Genomic DNA, 24,273 nt, shown 5'->3' on the forward strand with positions numbered 1-24,273 from the left:
GTCCTCGGTTGGTTCAGCAACATGCTCCGCCAGTTTGTTTTTTTCTATTCATGGTTCAGTATATGAGCTGATAGCCTAGTAGTAGAGTAGCCAATCAGCATGCATGATTGCTCATGTCTAGTGAATGTGGATAGAAAATATATATAAAATGTCAGCAACACTATTTCTGTTATACTGTTTCAATTCGAATGACATTATAGCAGCTATAAACAACTCTTTCTTGAAGTTAATAAGACAAAAAAAGCACTTTGTCAAGAAACCAGAAATCGCAATACTTGCTCTTACAAAGTGTGAGAGAGTCCTTCCATTAAAAAAAAAACAAATCACAATGATTATACTTTTTTTTCTTTGTTAACTAACAACCCATTTTAATTTTATGTCTCTTTTAGGCTTATATCATGTTAATTATATAACCCTATACACCCCAGATGATTAGCTGCTTCCTGTGGAAATTATAACATTTTATCAAAAGTGCACTAATATAGACCTTTGATTTGATTTGCAGCCGGCACTCCTGTCCGAGATGCTGAATGAAGCACTGAATGACCTTTTAAATGCCTATGATCTCATCTCATCTCATTATCTCTAGCCGCTTTATCCTGTTCTACAGGGTCGCAGGCAAGCTGGAGCCTATCCCAGCTGACTACGGGCGAAAGGCGGGGTACACCCTGGACAAGTCGCCAGGTCATCACAGGGCTGACACATAGACACAGACAACCATTCACACTCACATTCACACCTACGGTCAATTTAGAGTCACCAGTTAACCTAACCTGCATGTCTTTGGACTGTGGGGGAAACCGGAGCACCCGGAGGAAACCCACGCAGACACGGGGAGAACATGCAAACTCCGCACAGAAAGGCCCTCGCCGGCCACGGGGCTCGAACCCAGGACCTTCTTGCTGTGAGGCGACAGCGCTAACCACTACACCACCGTGCCGCCCCGGTCACATGATATTGTTGGTAACTTGCTTTGGCAATCTCGGGAATCGTAAAATGCGGGACGCTTTTTATCTCAACAAAACATTTACACATAGGATACACGCTGTGTATGTGTGTAGCAGCAAAACATCTCGAAAATCTCCAACAGCAATAGAAATAGAACATTTTTGCCCAGAATTCAACTTTGCAGTCAGAACCTTTAAGGATCGCAAATGTAAAAGACTATGAGGTGATTGAGTGGAATAACTGTTTTATTCTATCCACATTCACTGGATTTTGAGAAACGGAGCATTTTTTTGCAAATTCGATAAATAAAACCTTCATACAAAACATCCGACAAAATCATTTCTGCTTAGAATGTAAACAAAATGACGAAATGACAGTAGCGATTTGTGAAAAATCTCATCTCATCTCATTATCTCTAGCCGCTTTATCCTTCTACAGGGTCGCAGGCAAGCTGGAGCCTATCCCAGCTGACTACGGGCGAAAGGCGGGGTACACCCTGGACAAGTCGCCAGGTCATCACAGGGCTGACACATAGACACAGACAACCATTCACACTCACATTCACACCTACGGTCAATTTAGAGTCACCAGTTAACCTAACCTGCATGTCTTTGGACTGTGGGGGAAACCGGAGCACCCGGAGGAAACCCACGCAGACACGGGGAGAACATGCAAACTCCACACAGAAAGGCCCTCGCCGGCCACGGGGCTCGAACCCGGACCTTCTTGCTGTGAGGCGACACCACCGTGCCGCCCATGCCTATGATATCCTTAAAAACAACTTGAACAGATATTAATTAAAATACCATATTTTTAAAGAAAAAATTGTACAAGTTGGACCTTCTTACAAAGTTTTTTTTTTTTTCCTTTGGAATTCAAAGTCCGAGGAAGGGCACAGCACTGCCAGCTTATCGTTTAGTTAATTAGAGTTTAAACATTGAGAGTTAGTACCGTTCCAACTGAGCAATTTATATCTCAGCTTGTCGATTCTTTTCGAAGCAGAGTCAGCTCATTGGGGAAAATATCTGATAGAAAAGAAAAGAAAATCAAGAAAGCCTGACATGATACCAAGAACTCTTGCAAGCAAGCCACTTTATTTTTTTGTTTGTTTCATGCATATATTTTACCTGCTTCCTCCATTTAAGCTGTACTTTCTAAGCAGCAACAAAGCTGTCACTTTTATTCAGAGCGACTGAAAGTAGCACTTGGCTAAAAGCCAGCTCCAGTGTCCTTCTCCTTTTCACTAAGTGTTTATACTTTCTTTGTAAGGGCGCTCGACTCAGCCGTGGGTGTATGATGTATTGTGTGTTGCAGATTCTGTTTGCTTTCCAGATGTGTTGTTTGGCAAGAAAAAAAGAAATAAATAGAGCCTGATATTGTGTTTATGTTTCAAAGTCAGAGCGGTTTAGAGGAAAAGAGAGCTATCACTCCCAAAAGTTCAGTCCACAAATCAGTTAGCTCGGTACAACTGACAGAACTTGGATGAGAAATTTGGAGTTTGAGAGTTGTACGTCTCTCTTTTTTTTTGTTACTGTTATTTATTTCTTGTTCTAGATATTGAAGAGCAGTACATTTGACAAAAATCGATGAAAGGAACCCCATTCTCAAACATCAACGTTATGTTTATTGCAATAGAAAACTAGCCATCGCATGTTTTGTCAAACTGTAAAACTGGTCAAATTTTAAAAGGCTAGCTTGACAGATTTTGTGAAATAAGGAACTCTGACTTTGGCCATACACTCATCACAAAAAAAAAAAATCTACAAATATTTTGACAGGGTGGCACGGTGGTATAGTGTGCTGTGTATAGTGTGTATAGTGCACTGTCGCCTCACAGCAAGAAGGTCCGGGTTCGAGCCCCGTGGCCGGCGAGGACCTTTCTGTGCGGAGTTTGCATGTTCTCCCCGTGTCCGCGTGGGTTTCCTCTGGGTGCTCCGGTTTCCCCCACAGTCCAAAGACATGCAGGTTAGGTTAACTGGTGACTCTAAATTGACCGTAGGTGTGAATGTGAGTGTGAATGGTTGTCTGTGTCTGTGTGTCAGCCCTGTGATGACCTGGCGACTTGTCCAGGGTGTACCCCGCCTTTCGCCCGTAGTCAGCTGGGATAGGCTGCAGCTTGCCTGCGACCCTGTAGAACAGGATAAAGAGGCTAGAGATGATGAGATGGGTTACAGTGGGGGTCTAGTCCTCTGGTAACCGCGAGAGTTTGACTCCCCACTCGCATCTGTATTGCAGCATGCCTTGCCAGACGGCAGTAGGTACCATTTTTATGATGGCATTTGGTATGACCCAACCTCAAGTAGAACTCACGATCTCCTGATCGAGAGGCAGACACGCTAACCACTAGGACAACTCGCGATTATTATTATTATTATTATTATTATTATTATTATTATTAGTGGCGGCACGGTGGTGTAGTGGTTAGCGCTGTCGCCTCACAGCAAGAAGGTCCGGGTTCGAGCCCCGTGGCCGGCGAGGGCCTTTCTGTGCGGAGTTTGCATGTTCTCCCCGTGTCCGCGTGGGTTTCCTCCGGGTGCTCCGGTTTCCCCCACAGTCCAAAGACATGCAGGTTAGGTTAACTGGTGACTCTAAATTGACCGTAGGTGTGAATGTGAGTGTGAATGGTTGTCTGTGTCTATGTGTCAGCCCTGTGATGACCTGGCGATTTATCCAGGGTGTACCCCGCCTTTCACCCGTAGTCAGCTGGGATAGGCTCCAGCTTGCCTGCGACCCTGTAGAAGGATAAAGCGGCTAGAGATAATGAGATGAGATTATTATTATTATTATTATTATTATTATTATTATTATTATACTACAACAACTACTACTACATACACATTCCTTTTTGGTGTTCAACGCATCTTTCTCTTTCAAAATTCTCTCAAAATCTTCTGTATTTAATGAAGAAAATCTGGCAGCCATGTTTGTTTACAAATTGTCCCAGTCACTCGCTAGCGTGGAAGTTTCACATCTCCGATGTGTGACGTAATGTTGTCTTGACAACCATGCAATATCGTAAACTATATCCAAGGCTCATTCTCCATTGTGTAGAGTGACGTAATACACGTAGGATAAGCGATATGTTAACAATTTTGCATGCTGTCAAACCAAAGGAATGAAACCTGTTAGAATACATCTTTTTATTCCATGGAAAAAGTGCCCTGTATGTATAATAATAATACCTAATATTTCTCATTATGACTTTATTACTGTATTAAACATCAAGTATTAAGCCTACTCTGAGGCATACAGTGGTGCTTGAAAGTTTGTGAACCCTTTAGAATTTTCTATATTTCTGCATAAATATGACCTAAAACATCATCAGATTTTCACACAAGTCCTAAAAGTAGATAAAGAGAACCCAGTTAAACAAATGAGACAAAAATATTATACTTGGTCATTTATTTATTGAGGGAAATGATCCAGTATTACATATATGTGAGTGGCAAAAGTATGTGAACCTTTGCTTTCAGTATCTGGTGTGACCCCCTTGTGCAGCAATAACTGCAACTAAACGTTTGCGGTAACTGTTGATCAGTCCTGCACACTGGCTTGGAGGAATTTTAGCCCATTCCTCCATACAGAACAGCTTCAACTCTGGCATGTTGGTGGGTTTCCTCACATGAACTGCTCGCTTCAGGTCTTTCCACAACATTTCCATTGGATTAAGGTCAGGACTTTGACTTGGCCATTCCAAAACATTAACTTTATTCTTCTTTAACCATTCTTTGGTAGAACGACTTGTGTGCTTAGGGTCGTTGTCTTGCTGCATGGCCCACCTTCTCTTGAAATTCAGTTCATGGACAGATGTCCTGACATTTTCCTTTAGAATTCACTGGTATAATTCAGAATTCATTGTTCCATCAATGATGGCAAGCCGTCCTGGCCCAGATGCAGCAAAACAGGCCCAAACCATGATACTACCACCACCACCATGTTTCACAGATGGGATAAGGTTCTTATGCTGGAATGCAGTGTTTTCCTTTCTCCAAACATAACGCTTCTCATTTAAACCAAAAAGTTCTATTTTGTTCTCATCCGTCCACAAAATTTTTCCAATAGCCTTCTGGCTTGTCCACATGATCTTTAGCAAACTTCAGATAAGCAGCAATGTTCTTTTTGGAGAGCAGTGGCTTTCTCCTTGCAACCCTGCCATGCACACCATTGTTGTTCAGTGTTCTCCTGATGGTGGACTCACGAATATTAACATTAGCCAATGTGAGAGAGGCCTTCAGTTGCTTAGAAGTTACCCTGGGGTCCTTTGTGACCTCACCGACTATTACACACCTTGCTCTTGGAGTGATCTTTGTTGGTCGCCCACTCCTGGGGAGGGTAACAATGGTCTTGAATCTCTTCCATTTGTACACAATCTGTCTGACTGTGGATTGGTGGAGTCCAAACTCTTTAGAGATGGTTTTGTAACCTTTTCCAACCTGATGAGCATCAACAATGCTTTTTCTGAGGTCCTCAGAAATCTCCTTTGTTCATGCCATGATACACTTCCACAAACATGTGTTGTGAAGATCAGACTTTGATAGATCCCTGTTCTTTAAATAAAACAGGGTGCCCACTCACACCTGATTGTCATCCCATTGACTGAAAACACCTGACTCTAATTTCACCTTCAAATTAACTGCTAATCCTAGAGGTTCACATACTTTTGCCACTCACAGATATATAATATTGGATCATTTCCCTCAATAAATAAATGACCAAGTATAATATTTTTGTCTCATTTGTTTAACTGGGTTCTCTTTATCTACTTTTAGGACTTGTGTGAAAATCTGATGATGTTTTAGGTCATATTTATGCAGAAATATAGGAAATTCTAAAGGGTTCACAAACTTTCAAGCACCACTGTATCTACTAACTCCAAGCTTAAAATGGTCTCTTTCTATTGGCAGATAATTTTGCTTCTTTCTAGAAATGAACAAAAAAAATCAAAATGATTTGCAAATGGAATAAGAGCATTTCAAGCCTCAGATGAGTACAAATGTCTAGAAATAGGCCTAACAGCCCATAATGGAAGTGAAAGGGAGTCGATATAGTTTGTGAAATTATAGACAAATAAAGCATCATAAATGATGTGACTGCATAAGTGCATTTCTATGAAACCCATAAATTATTTCTGGCTCTGTCAGAAGTCACAGTTGTAAGGAGCCAACGTATAATTAAACTATAGTTGTCACATGATCTCAATGTCAATAGTCTTGTTCCTGGAAGGCCATAGAATTTGTTAGAGGAAATATTTAACAGACAAGAAGCCCAAGAAGCTATGAAAACAAGGCAGGGACAATGTTTTGGAAAATTATCAATCAGGGAAATGATTATCAAAATATCCCAAACTTTGTATCTCTCACAGAGCACAAGTAAATCCATCCATTATCCATAACCACTTATCCTGTGCAGGGTCGTGGGCAAGATGGAGCCTGTGCCAGCTGACTATGGGTGAGAGGTGGGGTACAAGTGGCCAGATCATCGCAGGGCTGACACAGAGACAAACAACCATTCACACACACACACATTCACACCTACGGTCAATTTAGAGCCACCAGTTAACCTAACCTGCATGTCTTTGGACTGTGGGGGAAACCGGAGCACCCGAAGGAAACCCACGCGGACATGGGGAGAACATGCAAACTCCGCACAGAAAGGCCCCCATCAGCCACTGGGCTCGAACCCAGAACTTTCTTGCGATGAGGTAACAGTGCAAACCACTACACCGCCATGCCGCCCATTTCACAGAGCACCAGTAAATCATCTCATCTCATTATCTGTAGCCGCTTTATCCTGTTCTACAGGGTCGCAGGCAAGCTGGAGCCTATCCCAGCTGACTACGGGCGAAAGGCAGGGTACACCCTGGACAAGTCGCCAGGTCATCACAGGGCTGATACATAGACAACCATTCACACTCACATTCACACCTACGGTCAATTTAGAGTCACCAGTTAACCTAACCTGCATGTCTTTGGACTGTGGGGGAAACCGGAGCACCCGGAGGAAACCCATGCGGGCACGGGGAGACCATGCAAACTCCGCACAGAAAGGCCCTCGCCGGCCATGGGGCTCGAACCTGGACCTTCTTGCTGTGAGGCAACAGCGCTAACCACTACACCACCGTGCCGCCCCAGTAAATCATATTAAAAAAAATTAAAAAATGTGGACTGACTAGAACTCAATTGTTAGACACATTGTGTCAATGAAATAATCTCAACTAGATGGATAATGTGACTAACGTCACAGTAATTTGCACTAGCTGACCTTTGTCAATTGAAGGTCAAGGAAAAGGTGTACCATGCCACCCTGAACAAAAAAAAAATATCATGAAATTTGATAGCGTTATAAGTGATTGAAAAAAATCCCATTTTTCATTGATCATTCTGGGTCAGTGATCCAGATCAGCACCAAAAGTCATAGCAATGTAATTTAGCCCAGAGGTATTCTTCATGTGAAATTCGGTGATGATTGGTTGAAATCTGAGGGAGAAATAGTGTCCTAAACAAATTTTCGGAGAAATATGATAATAATAATAATAATAATATGAGGAATAAGATTAATAAAGTAGAAAGACCCTGAGTGATAGTAACAATTTGTGCTACCGCTGATAGCACAAATCAATTGAGCAGGTTGCAACACTACAACATGTCAAACAGATCAACAGGGCAAATATTTATGCTAGAATGGTTATTAGAGGGATAATAGAACATTGATTCATTGTGAATTACAAAATCTTGGAAAGGTCGGGGTTAGACTGCATGTTGCTACAGTACACACTGGTAGATTGTTTTTTTTAATATATTTTTTTTAAATGTATTCAGCAGATTACTGAGCAGCGTCATGAATCTAAACTTATGCCTGGTGTGATTCGAGAAAATATATTCTACTTGAATTTCTCCAAAAGTTCCCATGCAATTTTAATGATGGCATGTCTGACATCTGAAATTGGTATTAAACCAATGTACAACTTCAGTCCTCTCATGTTTCCTTTCACTGTGTCACTTTGTTCCAGTTGAATTTGAGTATGGCTCATGTTCATGAATGCTGTCGCTTGTCAAATTAATTACAGGTGTGTCTTCCTGCCAACCCACATGTCATATTGAAGTGCTTCAAACCAACATAACAGGAATACGTAATGACGTTTGCATTGATTTAATAGTAAAAAAAAAAAAAAGCTCTACAACAACAAAAAAGACAAAGAACCTCAGCAGAGCAGGAACCACCGCAATAAAATAGAAATTGTGGATCTTAATTACCTATTTAGCCTTTATACCACAGTTAGTTCCGCTCCGGTGCAGCACGGTGGTGTAGTGGTTAGCACTGTCGCCTCACAGCAAGAAGGTCCGGGTTCGAGCCCCGTGGCCGGCGAGGGCCTTTCTGTGCGGAGTTTGCATGTTCTCCCCATGTCCGCGTGGGTTTCCTCCGGGTGCTCCGGTTTCCCCCACAGTCCAAAGACATGCAGGTTAGGTTAACTGGTGACTCTAAATTGACCATAGGTGTGAATGTGAGTGTGAATGGTTGTCTGTGTCTATGTGTCAGCCCTGTGATGACCTGGCGACTTGTCCAGGGTGTACCCCGCCTTTCGCCCGTAGTCAGCTGGGATAGGCTCCAGCTTGCCTGCGACCCTGTAGAACAGGATAAAGCGGCTACAGATAATGAGATGAGATGAGAATTTGATTTGTCGATGTTAAAGACATGCTCTGTGGTTAACCATGTTTCTCTGTAGCTTTTTCTCTACGTTTTTTTCTATTAAGTCACTTTAGATTAAAAAAAATATATCTATATGGCGGAAAATAAAAACATGACAGAACATGATAACATAAGCTGTTCTGAAATAAAGTATTTTGTCCTAATTGGATCACAAGCCCAAAGACCTAGCTTTAGCTAGAATCCCAGTAGACAAATTGCTTTTTTGACATTGGCAACACTCAATGAAAGCATTCTTGAGCAATCAAGCTTATCACACTTGTACTTGTCAAAGCATGCCTTGCTGTGTTGGAATGGTCATTTTATTAGCAAGTAACAATACATTGAGGATTTTATTATCTATGAATAATATCCATTCATCTTTAGTAAACACTTTGCCTTGGTCAGGGTCAGGGTGAATCCGCGTCTATCCTTGGAACACTATGCGGAGGTGAGTATACACCCAGGATGGGGTTATCACGGAGCACTGTGCAAAAAATTCACATCTGTAGGGTTATTTAGAGTCACTGCTTCATCAACTGGGCTGCCAACTCTCACGCAATGAGCGTGAGACACACGTATTTGATTGTCTTCACACGCTCACACGCCATACCTCCAATTTCTCACGCTAGAAAAAAATCTAGTTTATCTATCTGATCTAGGCTACCCATTGCGTCGCGCCAACCACTTGCGATCGATCAATTACGCCTTACGCACGGCTAACCAGGCAGAGAGGTGTTCCCTTCTGTACACACTCCCCTATGGTAGGTGGCGCATCTAATGATGCTGCACTCGCTGGAAGTTGGATAATTGCCTACCGTCAATTTAGAGGAAGAGGAGAGAGAAGAAGGTATCCGAGTTGAAGACGGGTGTCTCAGACAGGTTTGTACGTATGCACGCCAATGTGTGGTGTTACTGGCGTAATTATGAACTTATATAAAGTTTCTTAATCGTTTTAGCCTATAAGTGTTGTGAGAATATTTAATGCCATATCGAGAGCTGTGTACTAGGCATGCTAAATCATTATAGGCCTACTGCCGTGCCACAGCCTCTATCTTCCCCAACAAGCAGCACGGGATAGCACCTCCTTAGCACACGTTTATTAAGGCGCATTTTTAGTTTGTTTACTGTATGTTATCATACTTTATGACTTTATTTGAAGCTATACTGGAAATGTTGTAAAATAAAGCAAGTAAGACATAATATTACAAATGCAAGAAGAGCCATTAGCCACCATACATATTGTTTATTTACAGGGTATTTATTTTTAATTATTTATGATGTATGTAATTGCTCAGTTAAAGTAAATAAAGCATGGTCACCTGTAATATCAAAGAACTTGAACTTGTGAATAATTAAAAAAAAAAAGACAGAGAACAATATACTGAGGAGACAGGGTTTCAAAGAGGGCAAGACAGGTAGAGAATATTTGTCAGATAACAGGCCCTGATGAATGCTCCATTACTAATAAGAAACATAGATAAGAAATAAATTAATAAGAAATATATTAATATAGCTTATTTAAGTATGACCAAAATTTTTAAGCCCAACTTTGTGTGCACATTCCCACCTATGGCCAAGGTTCAGCTTTTTGTGTTTCAATACTGTTCAAATTTAATCATTTTAATGTTTCTTGTAGCACATGCACATTTTGCTTACTGTTTAAGCATTTTATTTGTTCTTTTGCTGTTGATATTTTTCCCCATGCCAATCTTCTGCTGAACCCAGTGGTGGGGAAAGCCCTTAAATGCATAATGAATAGTCAGTGAGGGACAATCTTATTTTTGCAACAGTTATTAAAAACTTAACATTTAGTTTCAATTCAGAAGGTGTTTAGGCTTAGCTGATGAAATATTTTCAAACATGAACTTGCCTTTAAATCTGAAACACAGGATAGGGCTACAGGAACATTGGCAGTCATTTGTAGTTTTCTAGTGTGGGGGCTTTTAAGCCAAAACTTGGTGCTTTTGTTGGCCACAAGCTGAAGGCCTGGCAAGTCAGGGTGTGTAAGAATGTAGGTATGGCACAGCAGGCCACTCCAAAAATCCACCAGAATGTAGGAACATCTACTAAATCCAAAATCTCCCCCCCCCATTGTCCATCTCCAGCTGGACGACCCACAAACAAAACACCAGAATGCAGGGGGACAAGTGAATATCAAACTGACTACAAAATTCCCACTTACTGCATGGTGTGCAGAAAAATTTTGCCGTCGACCCCCCCCCACCACCAAAAAAAAAAATCTCACTCCAAGGAATTTCGAAAAGTTGGCAGCCCTGCATCAACCAGCATATTCTTTAGAGAGGTAGGATCAAATCAGAGAACCTGAAGTAAGCCCATGGGGAGAATATGTGAAACTCCACACTTACAGTAACCCAAGTTCCCAAGTTGAGGGTCAATCTGGGGACACAGTGCCTCCTTTATTTATGCATTTATGGTGCAAACCATCGTTTTTTTGGCATTCAGGTGGTAGCTCAGTTGATAGAACTGCTGATCAAGCACTACGCTGTGTGTGGGCATCATGGGAAATGCTCACTAGACTGCAGGATCTAAGGCTTGTACCCAGTTCACCCTGCTGCTGTACCTTCAGGCAGCTAAGAGCTGCTCAAGAACTGACACTCCTGCCAGCTCATTACTCTCACCTTTGCTGATACTGGACAGGCTGAAGCACTGTACGCTTAGAAGTCATATTTCCAGGAATGTCATAAGGGCACATCGACTGGTACAGCAACAGGACTAAACAGGTCACAAGCCTTCAGTACTGCAGTAGAAGTTTAATTTCTTATGGTGCCCACAGAGCAATTGCTGTCTGTGGAATGTTCTAATAAATAAGCGACTATAAGTTTAGATTAGTGCAGGGTTGGTTAACAGTAGGCATATCAGACTCTCGCTGGCCGTGCTGTGAAAATTGTGCATGCAGACGCTTATCTAAGTTTCCAAATCTGTCATTGCTTAAGTCTTGAATATCTTCTATTGTGAATACTATAATTAAAAAGCTTATAATTTCTGCTTTCCAAAGAAATTTATCTCGTTAAGATCTGTTCAGTACTTTGGGAGTAATGGCAGGTTGAAGTTGGTACAACAGAGTTCACTCTCTGCTCGCGTGATGTCGGGAAACTGCCAGTGCTTTTTGAGTCATGGGAAAGTGCTCAGGCTCTCTCTCTCTCTCTTCTAATCGGTGTTTATTTTCCATCAGCTAGTTTTGATGTTGTGATTCACGGGAGATTCTGAAGTGAGTTTTCATAGCTTTACCTACTTATTTTTTCAAATCAAACTGTAAATAAATAATTATTTTCGAATATAACTGTAGTTGTTTTGATGAAAAATATTGAGATCTTAGTGGTCAGAATGATATTTAAAAAAAAACAGAAGTCAGAAACACGAGTTTCAATTTCAGTTCAGTTAATGCGAGTTGTTTATTGGACGTGGCTCATACAGTTTTTTTGAGGTTCGCCTTGAAAGCTGTGAATATTATCATTTATATTCTTTCATATAAACACTGGTAGGCCATACTTTTGAGAAATGCAAAGGCCTACGGGGCACAAAGAGGGGATTAGAAATAATATTTTATTACTTTTTTATTGAGTCTACCAATTTAATGTTTTACCTAGTTAGCATAATTGATACAAATTAAATACTAATTTGCAGAATTTGTTTTTACTAATTTTTCAAACTTTGTATTTAGTATACAACCATCTATGTGCCTGCCAATTTTCATGTAAATATCTTGAAAAATAAAAAAAAGTTATTAAGAAAAAAAACATTTGATCTCATTCATTAATGGAGGCCCATTTTGGACCATGTTGTCCTCATACAGAAAATTATATCAGTTTTCTAAAAATTAAGCCATTTTTTTTTCTATCTTTGAATTGTAATATCTCAAGAACGGATAAACATATTTTAATTCTGTAAAAAAGTATTTTGTTCTGCTTCCAATTCTGAATTCAATGAAAGCAGTTTCAAGCAATTTGGATTGAATTTTCACCTGATATGCCTATTAACAGGTAACCATGTTCTACTGTTGTTCAGAAACACATGGATACTGGCATGAAGAGAAAATGGTTTGAGTGAAACATTTGGTCAATGAAGCTGTGAGATAGCACTGGGAACAAAACTCTAATGTAAGTCTTAGCTTCCAGTATGGGCGGCACGGTGGTGTAGTGGTTAGCGCTGTCGCCTCACAGCAAGAAGGTCCGGGTTCAAGCCCCGTGGCCGGCGAGGGCCTTTCTGTGTGGAGTTTGCATGTTCTCCCCGTGTCCGCGTGGGTTTCCTCCGGGTGCTCCGGTTTCCCCCACAGTCCAAAGACATGCAGGTTAGGTTAACTGGTGACTCTAAATTGACCGTAGGTGTGAATGGTTGTCTGTGTCTATGTGTCAGCCCTGTGATGACCTGGCGACTTGTCCAGGGTGTACCCCGCCTTTCGCCCGTAGTCAGCTGGGATAGGCTCCAGCTTGCCTGCGACCCTGTAGAACAGGATAAAGCGGCTAGAGATAATGAGATGAGATGAGCTTCCAGTATTAGTTAGTTTCAAGGGTTGTCAACTGGTTGGACCACTGTCTGGCTGCAGACCCAGCAAAATGATTTAGTGGTCAATTCAAATACTTGGAGAAATATATTGGGGGAAAACTGGCTGTAGTTCAGCTCGGCTTCTGTAGCAGATTCTGTTATGTTTCTCACCCATACTAAACATCCTGATCACATCATCTCCATCCTCTCTCAGTTACATTGGTCACTGGTTCAGTCCCGTATTAAGTTTAAAATCTTTCTTCTCATGTTCAAAGCCCTGCGTAACCTTGCTCTTCCATACCTTAGTGAGCTCTTGACCCCTTATTACCCTTCTCACTCTCTCAGGTTTTCTACAGTAATTTCCTTGCTGTCCCATGCACCAGACTTTCCACCCTGGAAGGCAGGTCCTTCAGTGCATTCAAGTCCTTATCCCCCCCCCCTTCCCTACGTAAAAGGACCTTGGATTTGTTAAAGGTGCTATAGAAATGTATCTCATCTCATTATCTCTAGCCACTTTATCCTGTTCTACAGGGTCGCAGGCAAGCTGGAGCCTATCCCAGCTGACTACGGGCGAAAGGCGGGGTACACCCTGGACAAGTCTCCAGGTCATCACAGGGCTGACACATAGACACAGACAACCATTCACACTCACATTCACACCTACGGTCAATTTAGAGTCACCAGTTAACCTAACCTGCATGTCTTTGGACTGTGGGGGAAACCGGAGCACCCGGAGGAAACCCACGCGGACACAGGGAGAACATGCAAACTCCGCACAGAAAGGCCCTCGCCGGCCCCGGGGCTCGAACCCGGACCTTCTTGCTGTGAGGCGACAGCGCTAACCACTACACCACCGTGCCGCCCCAGAAATGTATTATTATTATTATTATTATGTAGCTAGTAGGGCTACTTGTCAAGCCTTGGCGTACCCGAGCCTAGCTCAGCTTGAGCGCCCCGCTCTCGCCCACGTGCACAGAGCAGTTGGCTCTTGCAAGCACCTGTTGTTGATTGGAATGCAATCAGTACACGGGCATAAAAGGACGCTGGTTGCACACACTCACCTCAAAGTATTAAGATCTCACTGTTGTATCTGTCTCTATGGTCTTTTTTTGTTCCTAGCCATGTTTAGTGGTCTGTTTAATGACTCTGCTTTTGGTTTGCTTTCAGTTTCATTTGTTTTCGCTTTGTTTCTCTGACTGCCTCACATTCTGTATATAGTGTATGCCTGTTAAATAAACATCTTCCCAGCGATTACATCTGTGTCTTCACCACATCACTGACACTACTAGCGACATATTTTTCATTTTATTTCATTTTAATCTCTCTGATCTGATTAAGAGCTATTTGTTTATTCTCCCCTCATCAAATTCAAAATAGGTGTCTCATCTGTTCAGAGTCCATGGCACTAGTCAAAAGTGGTAACGTGAAGCGCTAGTGTGAAGCAAAGCACTTTTATTGGTCTTATTTATTGCCATGCCCTAATCACTAATGTAACTAGACCTTTACAAAATTTGGCTGAATGCATATTATGTTCCACTAAGAAACCAATGTCAAATGGATCATCTCCATTTAATGCACCTCAAAATCAACCATACACACATAGCCACTAATGAATAACTGACAAACCACTAAAAACACCAAAAGAAAATAAGTGCCAATTAGCCGTTCATAATTAGCAGTGTTTTTTTTTTCTTTTTCCAAAGTGCAACCAAATTTAGCTGTCCTCATTGTAGCACTTCCGTACCTATAATATCTGTAATAATAATGTAGCTAGCTAGTTGGTTGATGTACTCTATTTTCAGAATCGCACAGTTCATAATGTCAAAACATGTAAAATATGTGATGGTGCAAATGAAGGCTAGCTAATACAGTAGTTAGGCTATGTCTCAAGCTCCCAATGAGTGATGCTTTTTCTTACAAAATGGTCTCACCCACTGGAAATCCAAAAGATGATCGGTTGATTTCACTAGCACAAAAAAAAGAAAACTACAGATGGTTTGTTTAGCCACACCAACTTTGGGTTTAAATCTAAATACAGATAAGGATACTTGGAACTCTAAAATGCAGTGGCAAACCATTACTCTTAGAGCTGGGACTTGAGCTCAGACACACCAAAAAAGCAACAGGCAAAGTATTTTGAAAGGGATTAGCAGCAGGCTGCCAGGTCGCTCCATTGTGTGTAGCTGTCTATGTTGATTTTAAAAGTAACTAAGTAAATTAAACAAGGAAATGAATACTTAAGTATGAGTGAAAAATGCTGCTTGGAAGAAGAGTCTGGAGACTGAAATCTTAGGCTACATCCACACGACAACGGCAACGAGATTTTTTTTGTTTTAAATATCGCGTCTACATGGGCAATGGATCAGTAAAATTTCAGGTACATATGGCAACGCAGCGCTTCCTGAAAACGATGCAATACACATGCCACACCTCTACGTGCGCTGTAAGACGGTCCCATCAGAGACACCAGAACAATAGAAGAAGTAGACGCATGCGCATAAACCCCTTCTTCTGTAGCATCAGCCACATAAAGTTTTGATTATTAATCAGTAGCGTAAAATGAAAGACGCGGAAAGAGGAATGAACGGGGGTAGATGGAAGCCGGTACTCCAACATTCTGATATCCTCCAGAATTCTTTAATGGTCCGGAATAAATTGAATGCTACACGTTGATGGATTAATTTGTTCTTCTACGCCCTTTTTGAGGAATGTATTGTCGGACTTAAACCAACTTCTGAAGAGGTGAGATCGCTCCTTTTTTTTCCTATTTTTGCTGGCGGGATTGTTTTTGTTTTTGGAAAGCGCACGGGCGGTGCGTGGTTTGGTACTGCTTCCGCAGTGTTTGGACTAAAGACTCTGCCCTAAGGGCTATTCTCTCACTCTCTCTCTCTCTCTCTCTCTCTCTCTCTCTCTCTCTCACTTTGCATCATTACACAATAAATATTCACAGTGAAAATATTTTGTAAGCGCGTTTCATGAACCAAGTTATAGGATTTGTTGACAACTTGCATCGAGTTCGTTACACTTCTACCCGGCGTGAAGCACTTACAGTCATGTGGTTGTGACGTCAATCTACTCATCCAGACGACTTCGCAACAGCGCCGTTGCCAGATTTTTCCACTCTGGAACCCGTTCTCAAAAGATTTCATTTTGGGGCACCCAAAACGCCGGTGCTGTGTGGACGCCAGGCCGAAACGATAAACAAGTTTATCAGATTCACCTGAATCCATTGCCGTGTGGACAGGGTATTAGTTTCTCGGTCGTTAGCCTGTGCTACTTGCTCTCGATAGCACTGGCTTGATCACTTTATGAGCATTCGCTAACACTACTGATGAACGATTCACAGTTAAGCTAGCACGGGCCTTTGAGAAGGCATCGGGTGATAAATTTTTGGTCCCTCCCACTATAAATGAAAATCTGATTGGGTAATTCATCCATCACTTCCTACATAAACATACACTGTCATGGCCTTCTGTCCTGGCAATGAAGTCTTAACCAATGAGTAAGCCAGCTCGAAACTCTTCTCTGCCTAGAGACAACAAACAAACAAAAAAATTTCATTGGATAACTCGATTTTAATGTTTTCAGGACAGTCACCCTTTCATTTCTGAAGCAAATTTAATAGAAAATGAGGCAGAATTAGAAGAGAATAATTATAATGAAGTTATGAAAGAATGAAAGCAATTAAAGAATGAAAGAAATTAAAATATAATATTTGAAATGCTGATATGGTTGGGCCTTCTCTGAAGGCCTAGAAGGCCCTGATGGTTCCCCTCTGCTAAAATGATACAAATAGTGTGACAAATTAAAAAAGACAAAATAAAAGAAAAAACATGACTGGCTAATTTTCTTTTATGCCAAGTCACAATTATTGCTGTTAAGCTCAGGAACTGAGGCTGTTTCTGCAATTCTTACAGACTGTAATACTACAATATGGTTGGAGGAAACTGACAAATTCTAGAAACCTCATTAACACTTCGAAGGCCCATATTAACACCTAACTCTAATTTTCACATCGATTAGACAAGGTTGAACGATGTGATGTTACTCACCAAGAGCTTGAGTTTTTCTTTAATGCTATATGCCACCTGTGATTGTAATGTGATTGTCATGCTAATGGGGTGTGACACAAAGCTCCACAGATAGCTTTACTATCCACAGATAGTGTTACTCCACTATTTAATATATTCAGCTGAAGTGAGAAGTGGTGCTTAAACACATACTGTAGTTCATGAAACAAAGGAACAGGGAAGATGTCTTTCTATGTGGTATGCCATTAGATTTGCATCATTGCACTGCTTAGAGCCATCCAATTGGCCCCTCTTTAAGCTGACCTTGATCATTCAGTTCAGGAGAATAATGTTGATTACCATGGTTTTATTCAGTGTTTCTGAACATCTGCTTAAGCTTAATTTAGTAAGGCCAAGACACATAGCAAGAAACCTCAGAACCTGAGAATTATTCTTCAGAGTTGGATAATGATTCATCTTAAGGAAGGAAGTAAACCTGTTTAATATACAGTATGAGTATAAAAAGATGGGTTTTTTGTTTGTTTTCCATGGTATGGTATGAAATATGCAATCTGAGAAACATACAAGTATCTCATCTCATCTCATTATCTCTAGCCACTTTATCCTGTTCTACAGGGTCACAGGCAAGCTGGAGCCCATCCCAGCTGACTACGGGCGAAAGGCGGGGTACACCCTGGACAAGTCGCCAGGTCATCACAGGGCTGACACACAGACACAGACAACCATTCACACTCACATTCACACCTACAGTCAATTTAGAGTCACCAGTTAGGGCCTCTGCATGCTCTTGTGACAAGGCTTTCGCAGACAGCTTTTCGCAGACAGTTGTAATTTATCGTTGAGCGGTGAGTAATAGGCGTGCGCGATGTTATTCACCACCACAACACAAGGGGGCGCAAAGTTGCGAAATCGCTAGGAGTAGTTGGTGGGTGTGGTTAGTGGAGTGTTTATCCTCCGGTTACTTATAATGACTAGAACTGGAGTCGTATAGATGTACGTACTTCTTCACTTCCTCGATCAACCGCTCTTCGTGCTGCTCCATCTTCGCTCGTGTTTTTAAAAATGGCGGCTGTGAAAACAAACCAAGCCGGGAAAGTAGGGAAGCGGAAGTGCGTGTACAGCGAATGTAGAGTGGACCAATCAGAGCCCTCTTGTCTGCGACACTGTCTGCGAGGCTTCTGCGGTGGTCACAATTTTTGGGAGGTGCGCGCAGAGCGTCTGCGAAGGTGGGGGGGCTACGCAGACGCTATCTGCAACGCTATCTGTGAGGACTGGGTTGTCAGCATAAATTGGCCTTTAGCCTAACCTGCATGTCTTTGGACTGTGGGGGAAACCAGAGCACCCGGAGGAAACCCACGCGGACACGGGGAGAACATGCAAACTCCGCACAGAAAGGCCCTCGCCGGCCACAGAGCTCGAACCCGGACCTTCTTGCTGTGAGGCGACAGCGCTAACCACTACACCACCGTGCCGCTCCACATACACATATATAAAAAACAAGCCCCCCCCAAAGAAAAACAAAGGCACTTTTTGAAAAAAAAAACTGATACCTTGGGATATAAAGGTAGAGGATATGGGTATGATGCAGTCCCAATATTCATATCTGTGTCTGTATTTGGATTTAAACCTGAAGTGGGCATGGTTTAAACTGGACAGATGTTTTTTGTTTGTTTGTAAAGAGCTGCATATAAATATTATTTTTGTTTGCACCTACCCATGACACCTAACAAATTTATTCGGTTCTATTTCCCAAACAATCCATCTCTTCGCCTTATTTAAACCACTCTGACTCTGTCATGGAAGTCTGTAACTCAAAAGTAGCCAAAAAATATACTTACATGAAAGAAGTTGTTTTAATAAACTCTTTTTTTATTTTACAGAACCAATACAAGCATGAGTGAATCCCAGAAAAGACTGAAATTTGAGTTTCTTCCATTAGTTTTGAAGTCAGGTCCCTTTTTGGGAGACCCACCCTCGGACCACCGCAGGACCATCCCAAAACAAAATGGCTCCTATTCAAATCATTGTAAAATGACTTTCTTTGTTTGAAACACAGACTTCTGATTGGCTGCCCCAATATGGGAATTCTCATTGGCTAAAACATATTTCCTGCTATTTTTCAAAGGAAAACAGACATACTGGCATTTACCATATGGCCTTCTAAGGGTTTTCCTACTTAATGGCGAGTCTGTGTTTGCCATGGCAAATGCCTTTACAATGATAATCAGTGGTGGAGAATACAAGATGATCACATATACATGAGGTCGTCTAAACAGTTAAACTCCATGTTCTTAGGCTCAGCTTAAGGAGCTTGATGTTAAATTACCTCCCAAGTATATCAATCATAAATTAATGCTAAATAATACAACAATTTCACCATGCTCTCAAAAACAATTGTAGCAAGTTAAAGCAGTCAGTACGTTTACATGCACATCCAAATCGAGCTGCTGTCGGTAATCGAGCTAAGGGTCCCAGCAGGGTGCCAGAGAAATCCAATCCTACATGCACACAAGGAAATCGAGCTATTGTGTGAGGTACATTGTGCACCCGAGCCACAGGTGGCGCTACACGCCCCATCGTGTTGGTACACTTCCGGTTGTCATCATGAAGAAGAGCTATTCAAGAGTATAAACAAAGTTATCAGTTCCGTGTTCTCCATTGCGCGTTTTTCTCCCGTCCATGAATTTTAATATATTCAACTCCTTAAGCTGAATGAGCATGAACTCTGTCTCCTCATTGCTCCAGAAGTGCACGTTTCTGCTCGCCATTTTCTCTTCTTCGTTTGTTCCTCCTGACCTCTTCTGCTGCTCGCTACTACTGTTGTCATGCCGACCGAGGCTGTCGTGTTTCCCGCTTGTGGTCTCGTCACTTCCGGAAGGGGCAGTGCTGAAGTAAGTAGCTCGACTACGTAGCTCGATAGGGTTTACATGCACTAAGTAGCTCGGCAAAAATCGCATAATCTAGGTCGCGTAGCTCGATTACGAGAAATCAAGTTCGGTTCAATTTCAGCCTAGCTAAGGTGTTTCCATGGCATTTAGAACTTCGATTTCAGTCGAGCAACGGCAGAAATTCGATTTTCTCTATGTGCATGTAAACGCACTGAGTGTGTGTGTGTGTGTGTGTCCAGTGTGTGACTAGAGGTGTGAGGCTCATAAAATATTGAAATGGGAGAGCAGTCTTTCTAACCTAGTCAACAATGGATCAAAAAGTTAACTGTGGCTACAAAGACAGATCTTCACACCTTTTAGTGCCTCCAGAGACAGAAAGTCAATGAAAATCCCAACACATTCTGAAGCTTGAAACAAAAAGCTAGAGAAAAATTCTCTCACAACCCTGACCAGGCAGTTACTAAGGATGAATGAATGAATGAATGAATGAATGAATGAATCAATCAATCAATCAATCAATCAATCAATCAATCAATCAATGCCAGCGGCACGGTGGTGTAGTGGTTAGCGCTGTCGCCTCACAGCAAGAAGGTCCGGGTTCGAGCCCCATGGCCGGCGAGGGCCTTTCTGTGTGGAGTTTGCATGTTCTCCCCGTGTTCGCATGGGTTTCCTCCGGGTGCTCCGGTTTCCCCCACAGTCCAAAGACATGCAGGTTAGGTTAACTGGTGACTCTAAATTGACCGTAGGTGTGAATGTGAGTGTGAATGGTTGTCTGTGTCTATGTGTCAGCCCTGTGATGACCTGGCGACTTGTCCAGGGCGTACCCAGCCTTTCGCCCGTAGTCAGCTGGGATAGGCTCCAGCTTGCCTGCGACCCTGTAGAACAGGATAAAGCAGCTAGAGATAATGAGATGAGATGAGATGAGATGAGCTTCAAATCCAACAGTTCAACCAAATGAAATGAAAAACTTCCCAAAATTTGAACCTTGTGTGAATAATAATAATGCACCTCCTATTTGTATCTCTATTTGTATCTGCTTAGAACACATCCGTTGATTCATGAATACTGTATTCATACCCCATTCTCCTCAATGTAAAAATTGCAAATAGTGATGCTTTTCTGTCCAAATCATCTCACCCTCTGCAAATCAAAACATGGCTGGTTGATTTTGCTAGCACTTCATATTTGTTAGTTCCAGCTCTTGAAGTCTTAACCTGGAAACCTCTCTAGACACATACCTAGACACTATCAAAGAAGAATCTTGGCTAATTTTTGTCATGTTCTTCACCCCATTCTCATGAAATTAAATTTCACAATGATACCAAAGCTAAATCCAATACTCAAACTAAATTAGTAAACTAAACTATACTATGGAGAACTACTAAAGATTCTGATTTTCTTTCCCCACATTGTTCCTCAGCTTTACATCCAGACCACCACGCTGACCATCTCCATGAACCTGAGCGCCTCCGTGGCTCTGGGTATGCTCTACATGCCCAAGGTCTACGTGATCATCTTCCACCCTGAACTAAACGTCCAGAAACGCAAGCGCAGCTTCAAAGCCGTCGTGACAGCGGCTACCATGTCATCACGCCTCTCGCACAAACCCAGCGACCGGCCAAACGGTGAAGCCAAGACAGAGCTGTGCGAAAACGTCGACCCCAACAGTAAGTAACACGACATTAAAAATTTTCACACCACCGCCGCAGCTCTTCCATGTATTTACCTCCAATGACACACACTTGCTAATGACGAAAAGTTAAGCCTCTGTTATTTTTACCGATTCAAAGTGGGAGGAAAGGTATGAGTAATCCCAGTCAGTCGAGTGCAAGTCACGATATTTGGGGTGGTTTGGAGCAGATGATGATCTCCTGAGAGTTTCTGCCATATATGTGTGTAGGTGTTAGTAAAATACCGTATATCTAGCTAGTCTTGAATTAAATGACATAAATTATGTTCAATAAGCAACTGTGCTCATTGTTATGGGTGTGTGGCATTGTTATCCAGATGATTTGTGCAATAAAGCACAAAATATAAAGAAATCAAATACACCTTCTGCTAGACCCCCATTCTTGGCTTTTATTTGAAATCAACTGGTTATTTAGTTCTCATCTCATCTCATTATCTCTAGCCGCTTTATCCTGTTCTACAGGGTCGCAGGCAAGCTGGAGCCTATCCCAGCTGACTACGGGCGAAAGGCGGGGTACACCCTGGACAAGTCGCCAGGTCATCACAGGGCTGACACATAGACACAGACAACCATTCACACTCACATTCACACCTACGGTCAATTTAGAGTCACCAGTTAACCTAACCTGCATGTCTTTGGACTGTGGGGGAAACCGGAGCACCCGGAGGAAACCCACGCGGACACGGGGAGAACATGCAAACTCCACACAGAAAGGCCCTCGCCGGCTACGGGGCTCGAACCCGGACCTTCTTACTGTGAGGCGACAGCGCTAACCACTACACCACCGTGCCGCCCGGTTATTTAGTTTAAAAAACAAAACAAAACAATACTTATCAATTTTAGGTGTTTTTTAGAAGTATATAAAGGCATTACATCCACGGGTTTGACTCATATCAGCCGTACTTGAAGCAGCATGGTTACTAAATTGATATATGTCTGTTACTCTCCAGCCAGGGAACCACTTTATCAAGAAAACATCCGAAACAAGTACCCCCTTTAAAGAAGTAGACTAGGCGTAAACCAATTTATGTTGATTTCTTTTTAAAACCACACGTCTAGTCTGTATTCTTAACTTTTAAAAATCAATGCAAAGGCACTACACAAAGAATTTGAGTCAACCAAGGTGAACTGATGAACGCGTCCCATTCTCCTGTGAATAAAAGATACACACACACACACACACACACACACAGAAGCAAGGTTTTATTCTTTAATTGGCATGTGTGCCCATTAGCGGTGGGAATAATTATCTCAAGGTTAGCTAGATTATTGGAAAATGAGACTGAAGATAGGACCCTGTAATTTTCTAAGTATATAATCAAGATAAAAATGGCTCTGCTATTTGACATGACATTAGGTGTGAGTCATTTTCGAGTATCTGTTGTTGTCAGCTCAAAAAAAAAGAAAATATTGTTTAAAATGAAGCCTTTGGACTGTGACACACCAAGCTGACAGTGAAGAACGAGCACCAATTACAGCTGACTGAAGAATGTTTCTCATTGTCTTAGCTTGAAAACAAGGAATTTGCATGGTCTAAGTTTGGGTTTATGGTATGATTTTCAGCCTCATTTTGCTGCCTCAGATAAAAAATCAGACAGAATTACTTTCTTGCGAGTTGAGATCAGCAGTCTTCTCATCTCATCTCATTATCTCTAGCTGCTTTATCCTTCTACAGGGTCGCAGGCAAGCTGGAGCCTATCCCAGCCGACTACGGGCGAAAGGCGGGGTACACCCTGGACAAGTCGCCAGGTCATCACAGGGCTGACACATAGACACAGACAACCATTCACACTCACATTCACACCTACGGTCAATTTAGGTGGTGTTTACATTAGACCGTATCAGCGGATCATCAGATTAACGTTTTTAAAACGATTCGCGTGCACACAGCAACGCCAATACACGGATACGCTAATCACATGACTAATTAGACGGCACGTCACATGATCCCAGTGCATATCGGGCATGCGCAAGTCACTCACCACTTGCAAGTGGAAGGATGGCAAGCGAGCACCTTCTCCAGCAGATAAACACACCTGGCTGTGATGTTCATGTTCTCACTGAGTTTAAGCGCCTGAAGGAGGTAAATAAGTTGAAATGTGTAAATAAACCTCAGTGCGGCTCAGCGCTTCCTCCTGCGCTCCAAATCACTCCGCCCTGAACAGCGAGTGCCCTCTGGAGGGTGCACACTCCGGCCCTGCGCAGCTCACAGAGCGCGCGAGTGAAGCGCACGAGCAGTGATTCGGGACTGAGCCGCTGTGTGTGTGATCCCAACGCCAGCGAATCAGGAAGGTGGATGTCACAGTGACGTTGTCCAATGACGACGTCAGCTAGAGCTCAGCACAGCGTTTCCTCGTTCCTCAATGTTTACACAGCACCGGATCAGATACGAACTGGGTTGAATACGTGGACCCTGGCGGATTCAAGTTGTTCCGCCTGTGGAGTCGTTTCCCGGCGTTTTAATGTGCACGGACAGTGCATCCGCGACGAAAACGAGACGGATACGGTCTAATGTAAACACCACCTT

At 42.3% G+C, this 24,273-nt stretch overlaps 1 protein-coding gene across 1 annotated transcript in view; it reads left to right on the forward strand.

The window, feature by feature from the left end:
* The window catches only part of LOC132874102 (metabotropic glutamate receptor 7), a 555,641-nt gene that overhangs the window by 503,460 nt on the left and 27,908 nt on the right, over positions 1–24,273 (forward strand). The window contains exon 8 of the mRNA XM_060910002.1: positions 21,477–21,723. Coding sequence (XP_060765985.1) covers positions 21,477–21,723 — 247 coding nt within the window. The remainder of the gene's footprint in view (positions 1–21,476; positions 21,724–24,273) is intronic.

Source organism: Neoarius graeffei, chromosome 26 (genome assembly GCF_027579695.1).
Source record: "Neoarius graeffei isolate fNeoGra1 chromosome 26, fNeoGra1.pri, whole genome shotgun sequence".
In the NCBI taxonomy this organism is placed as follows: Eukaryota; Metazoa; Chordata; class Actinopteri; order Siluriformes; family Ariidae; genus Neoarius; species Neoarius graeffei.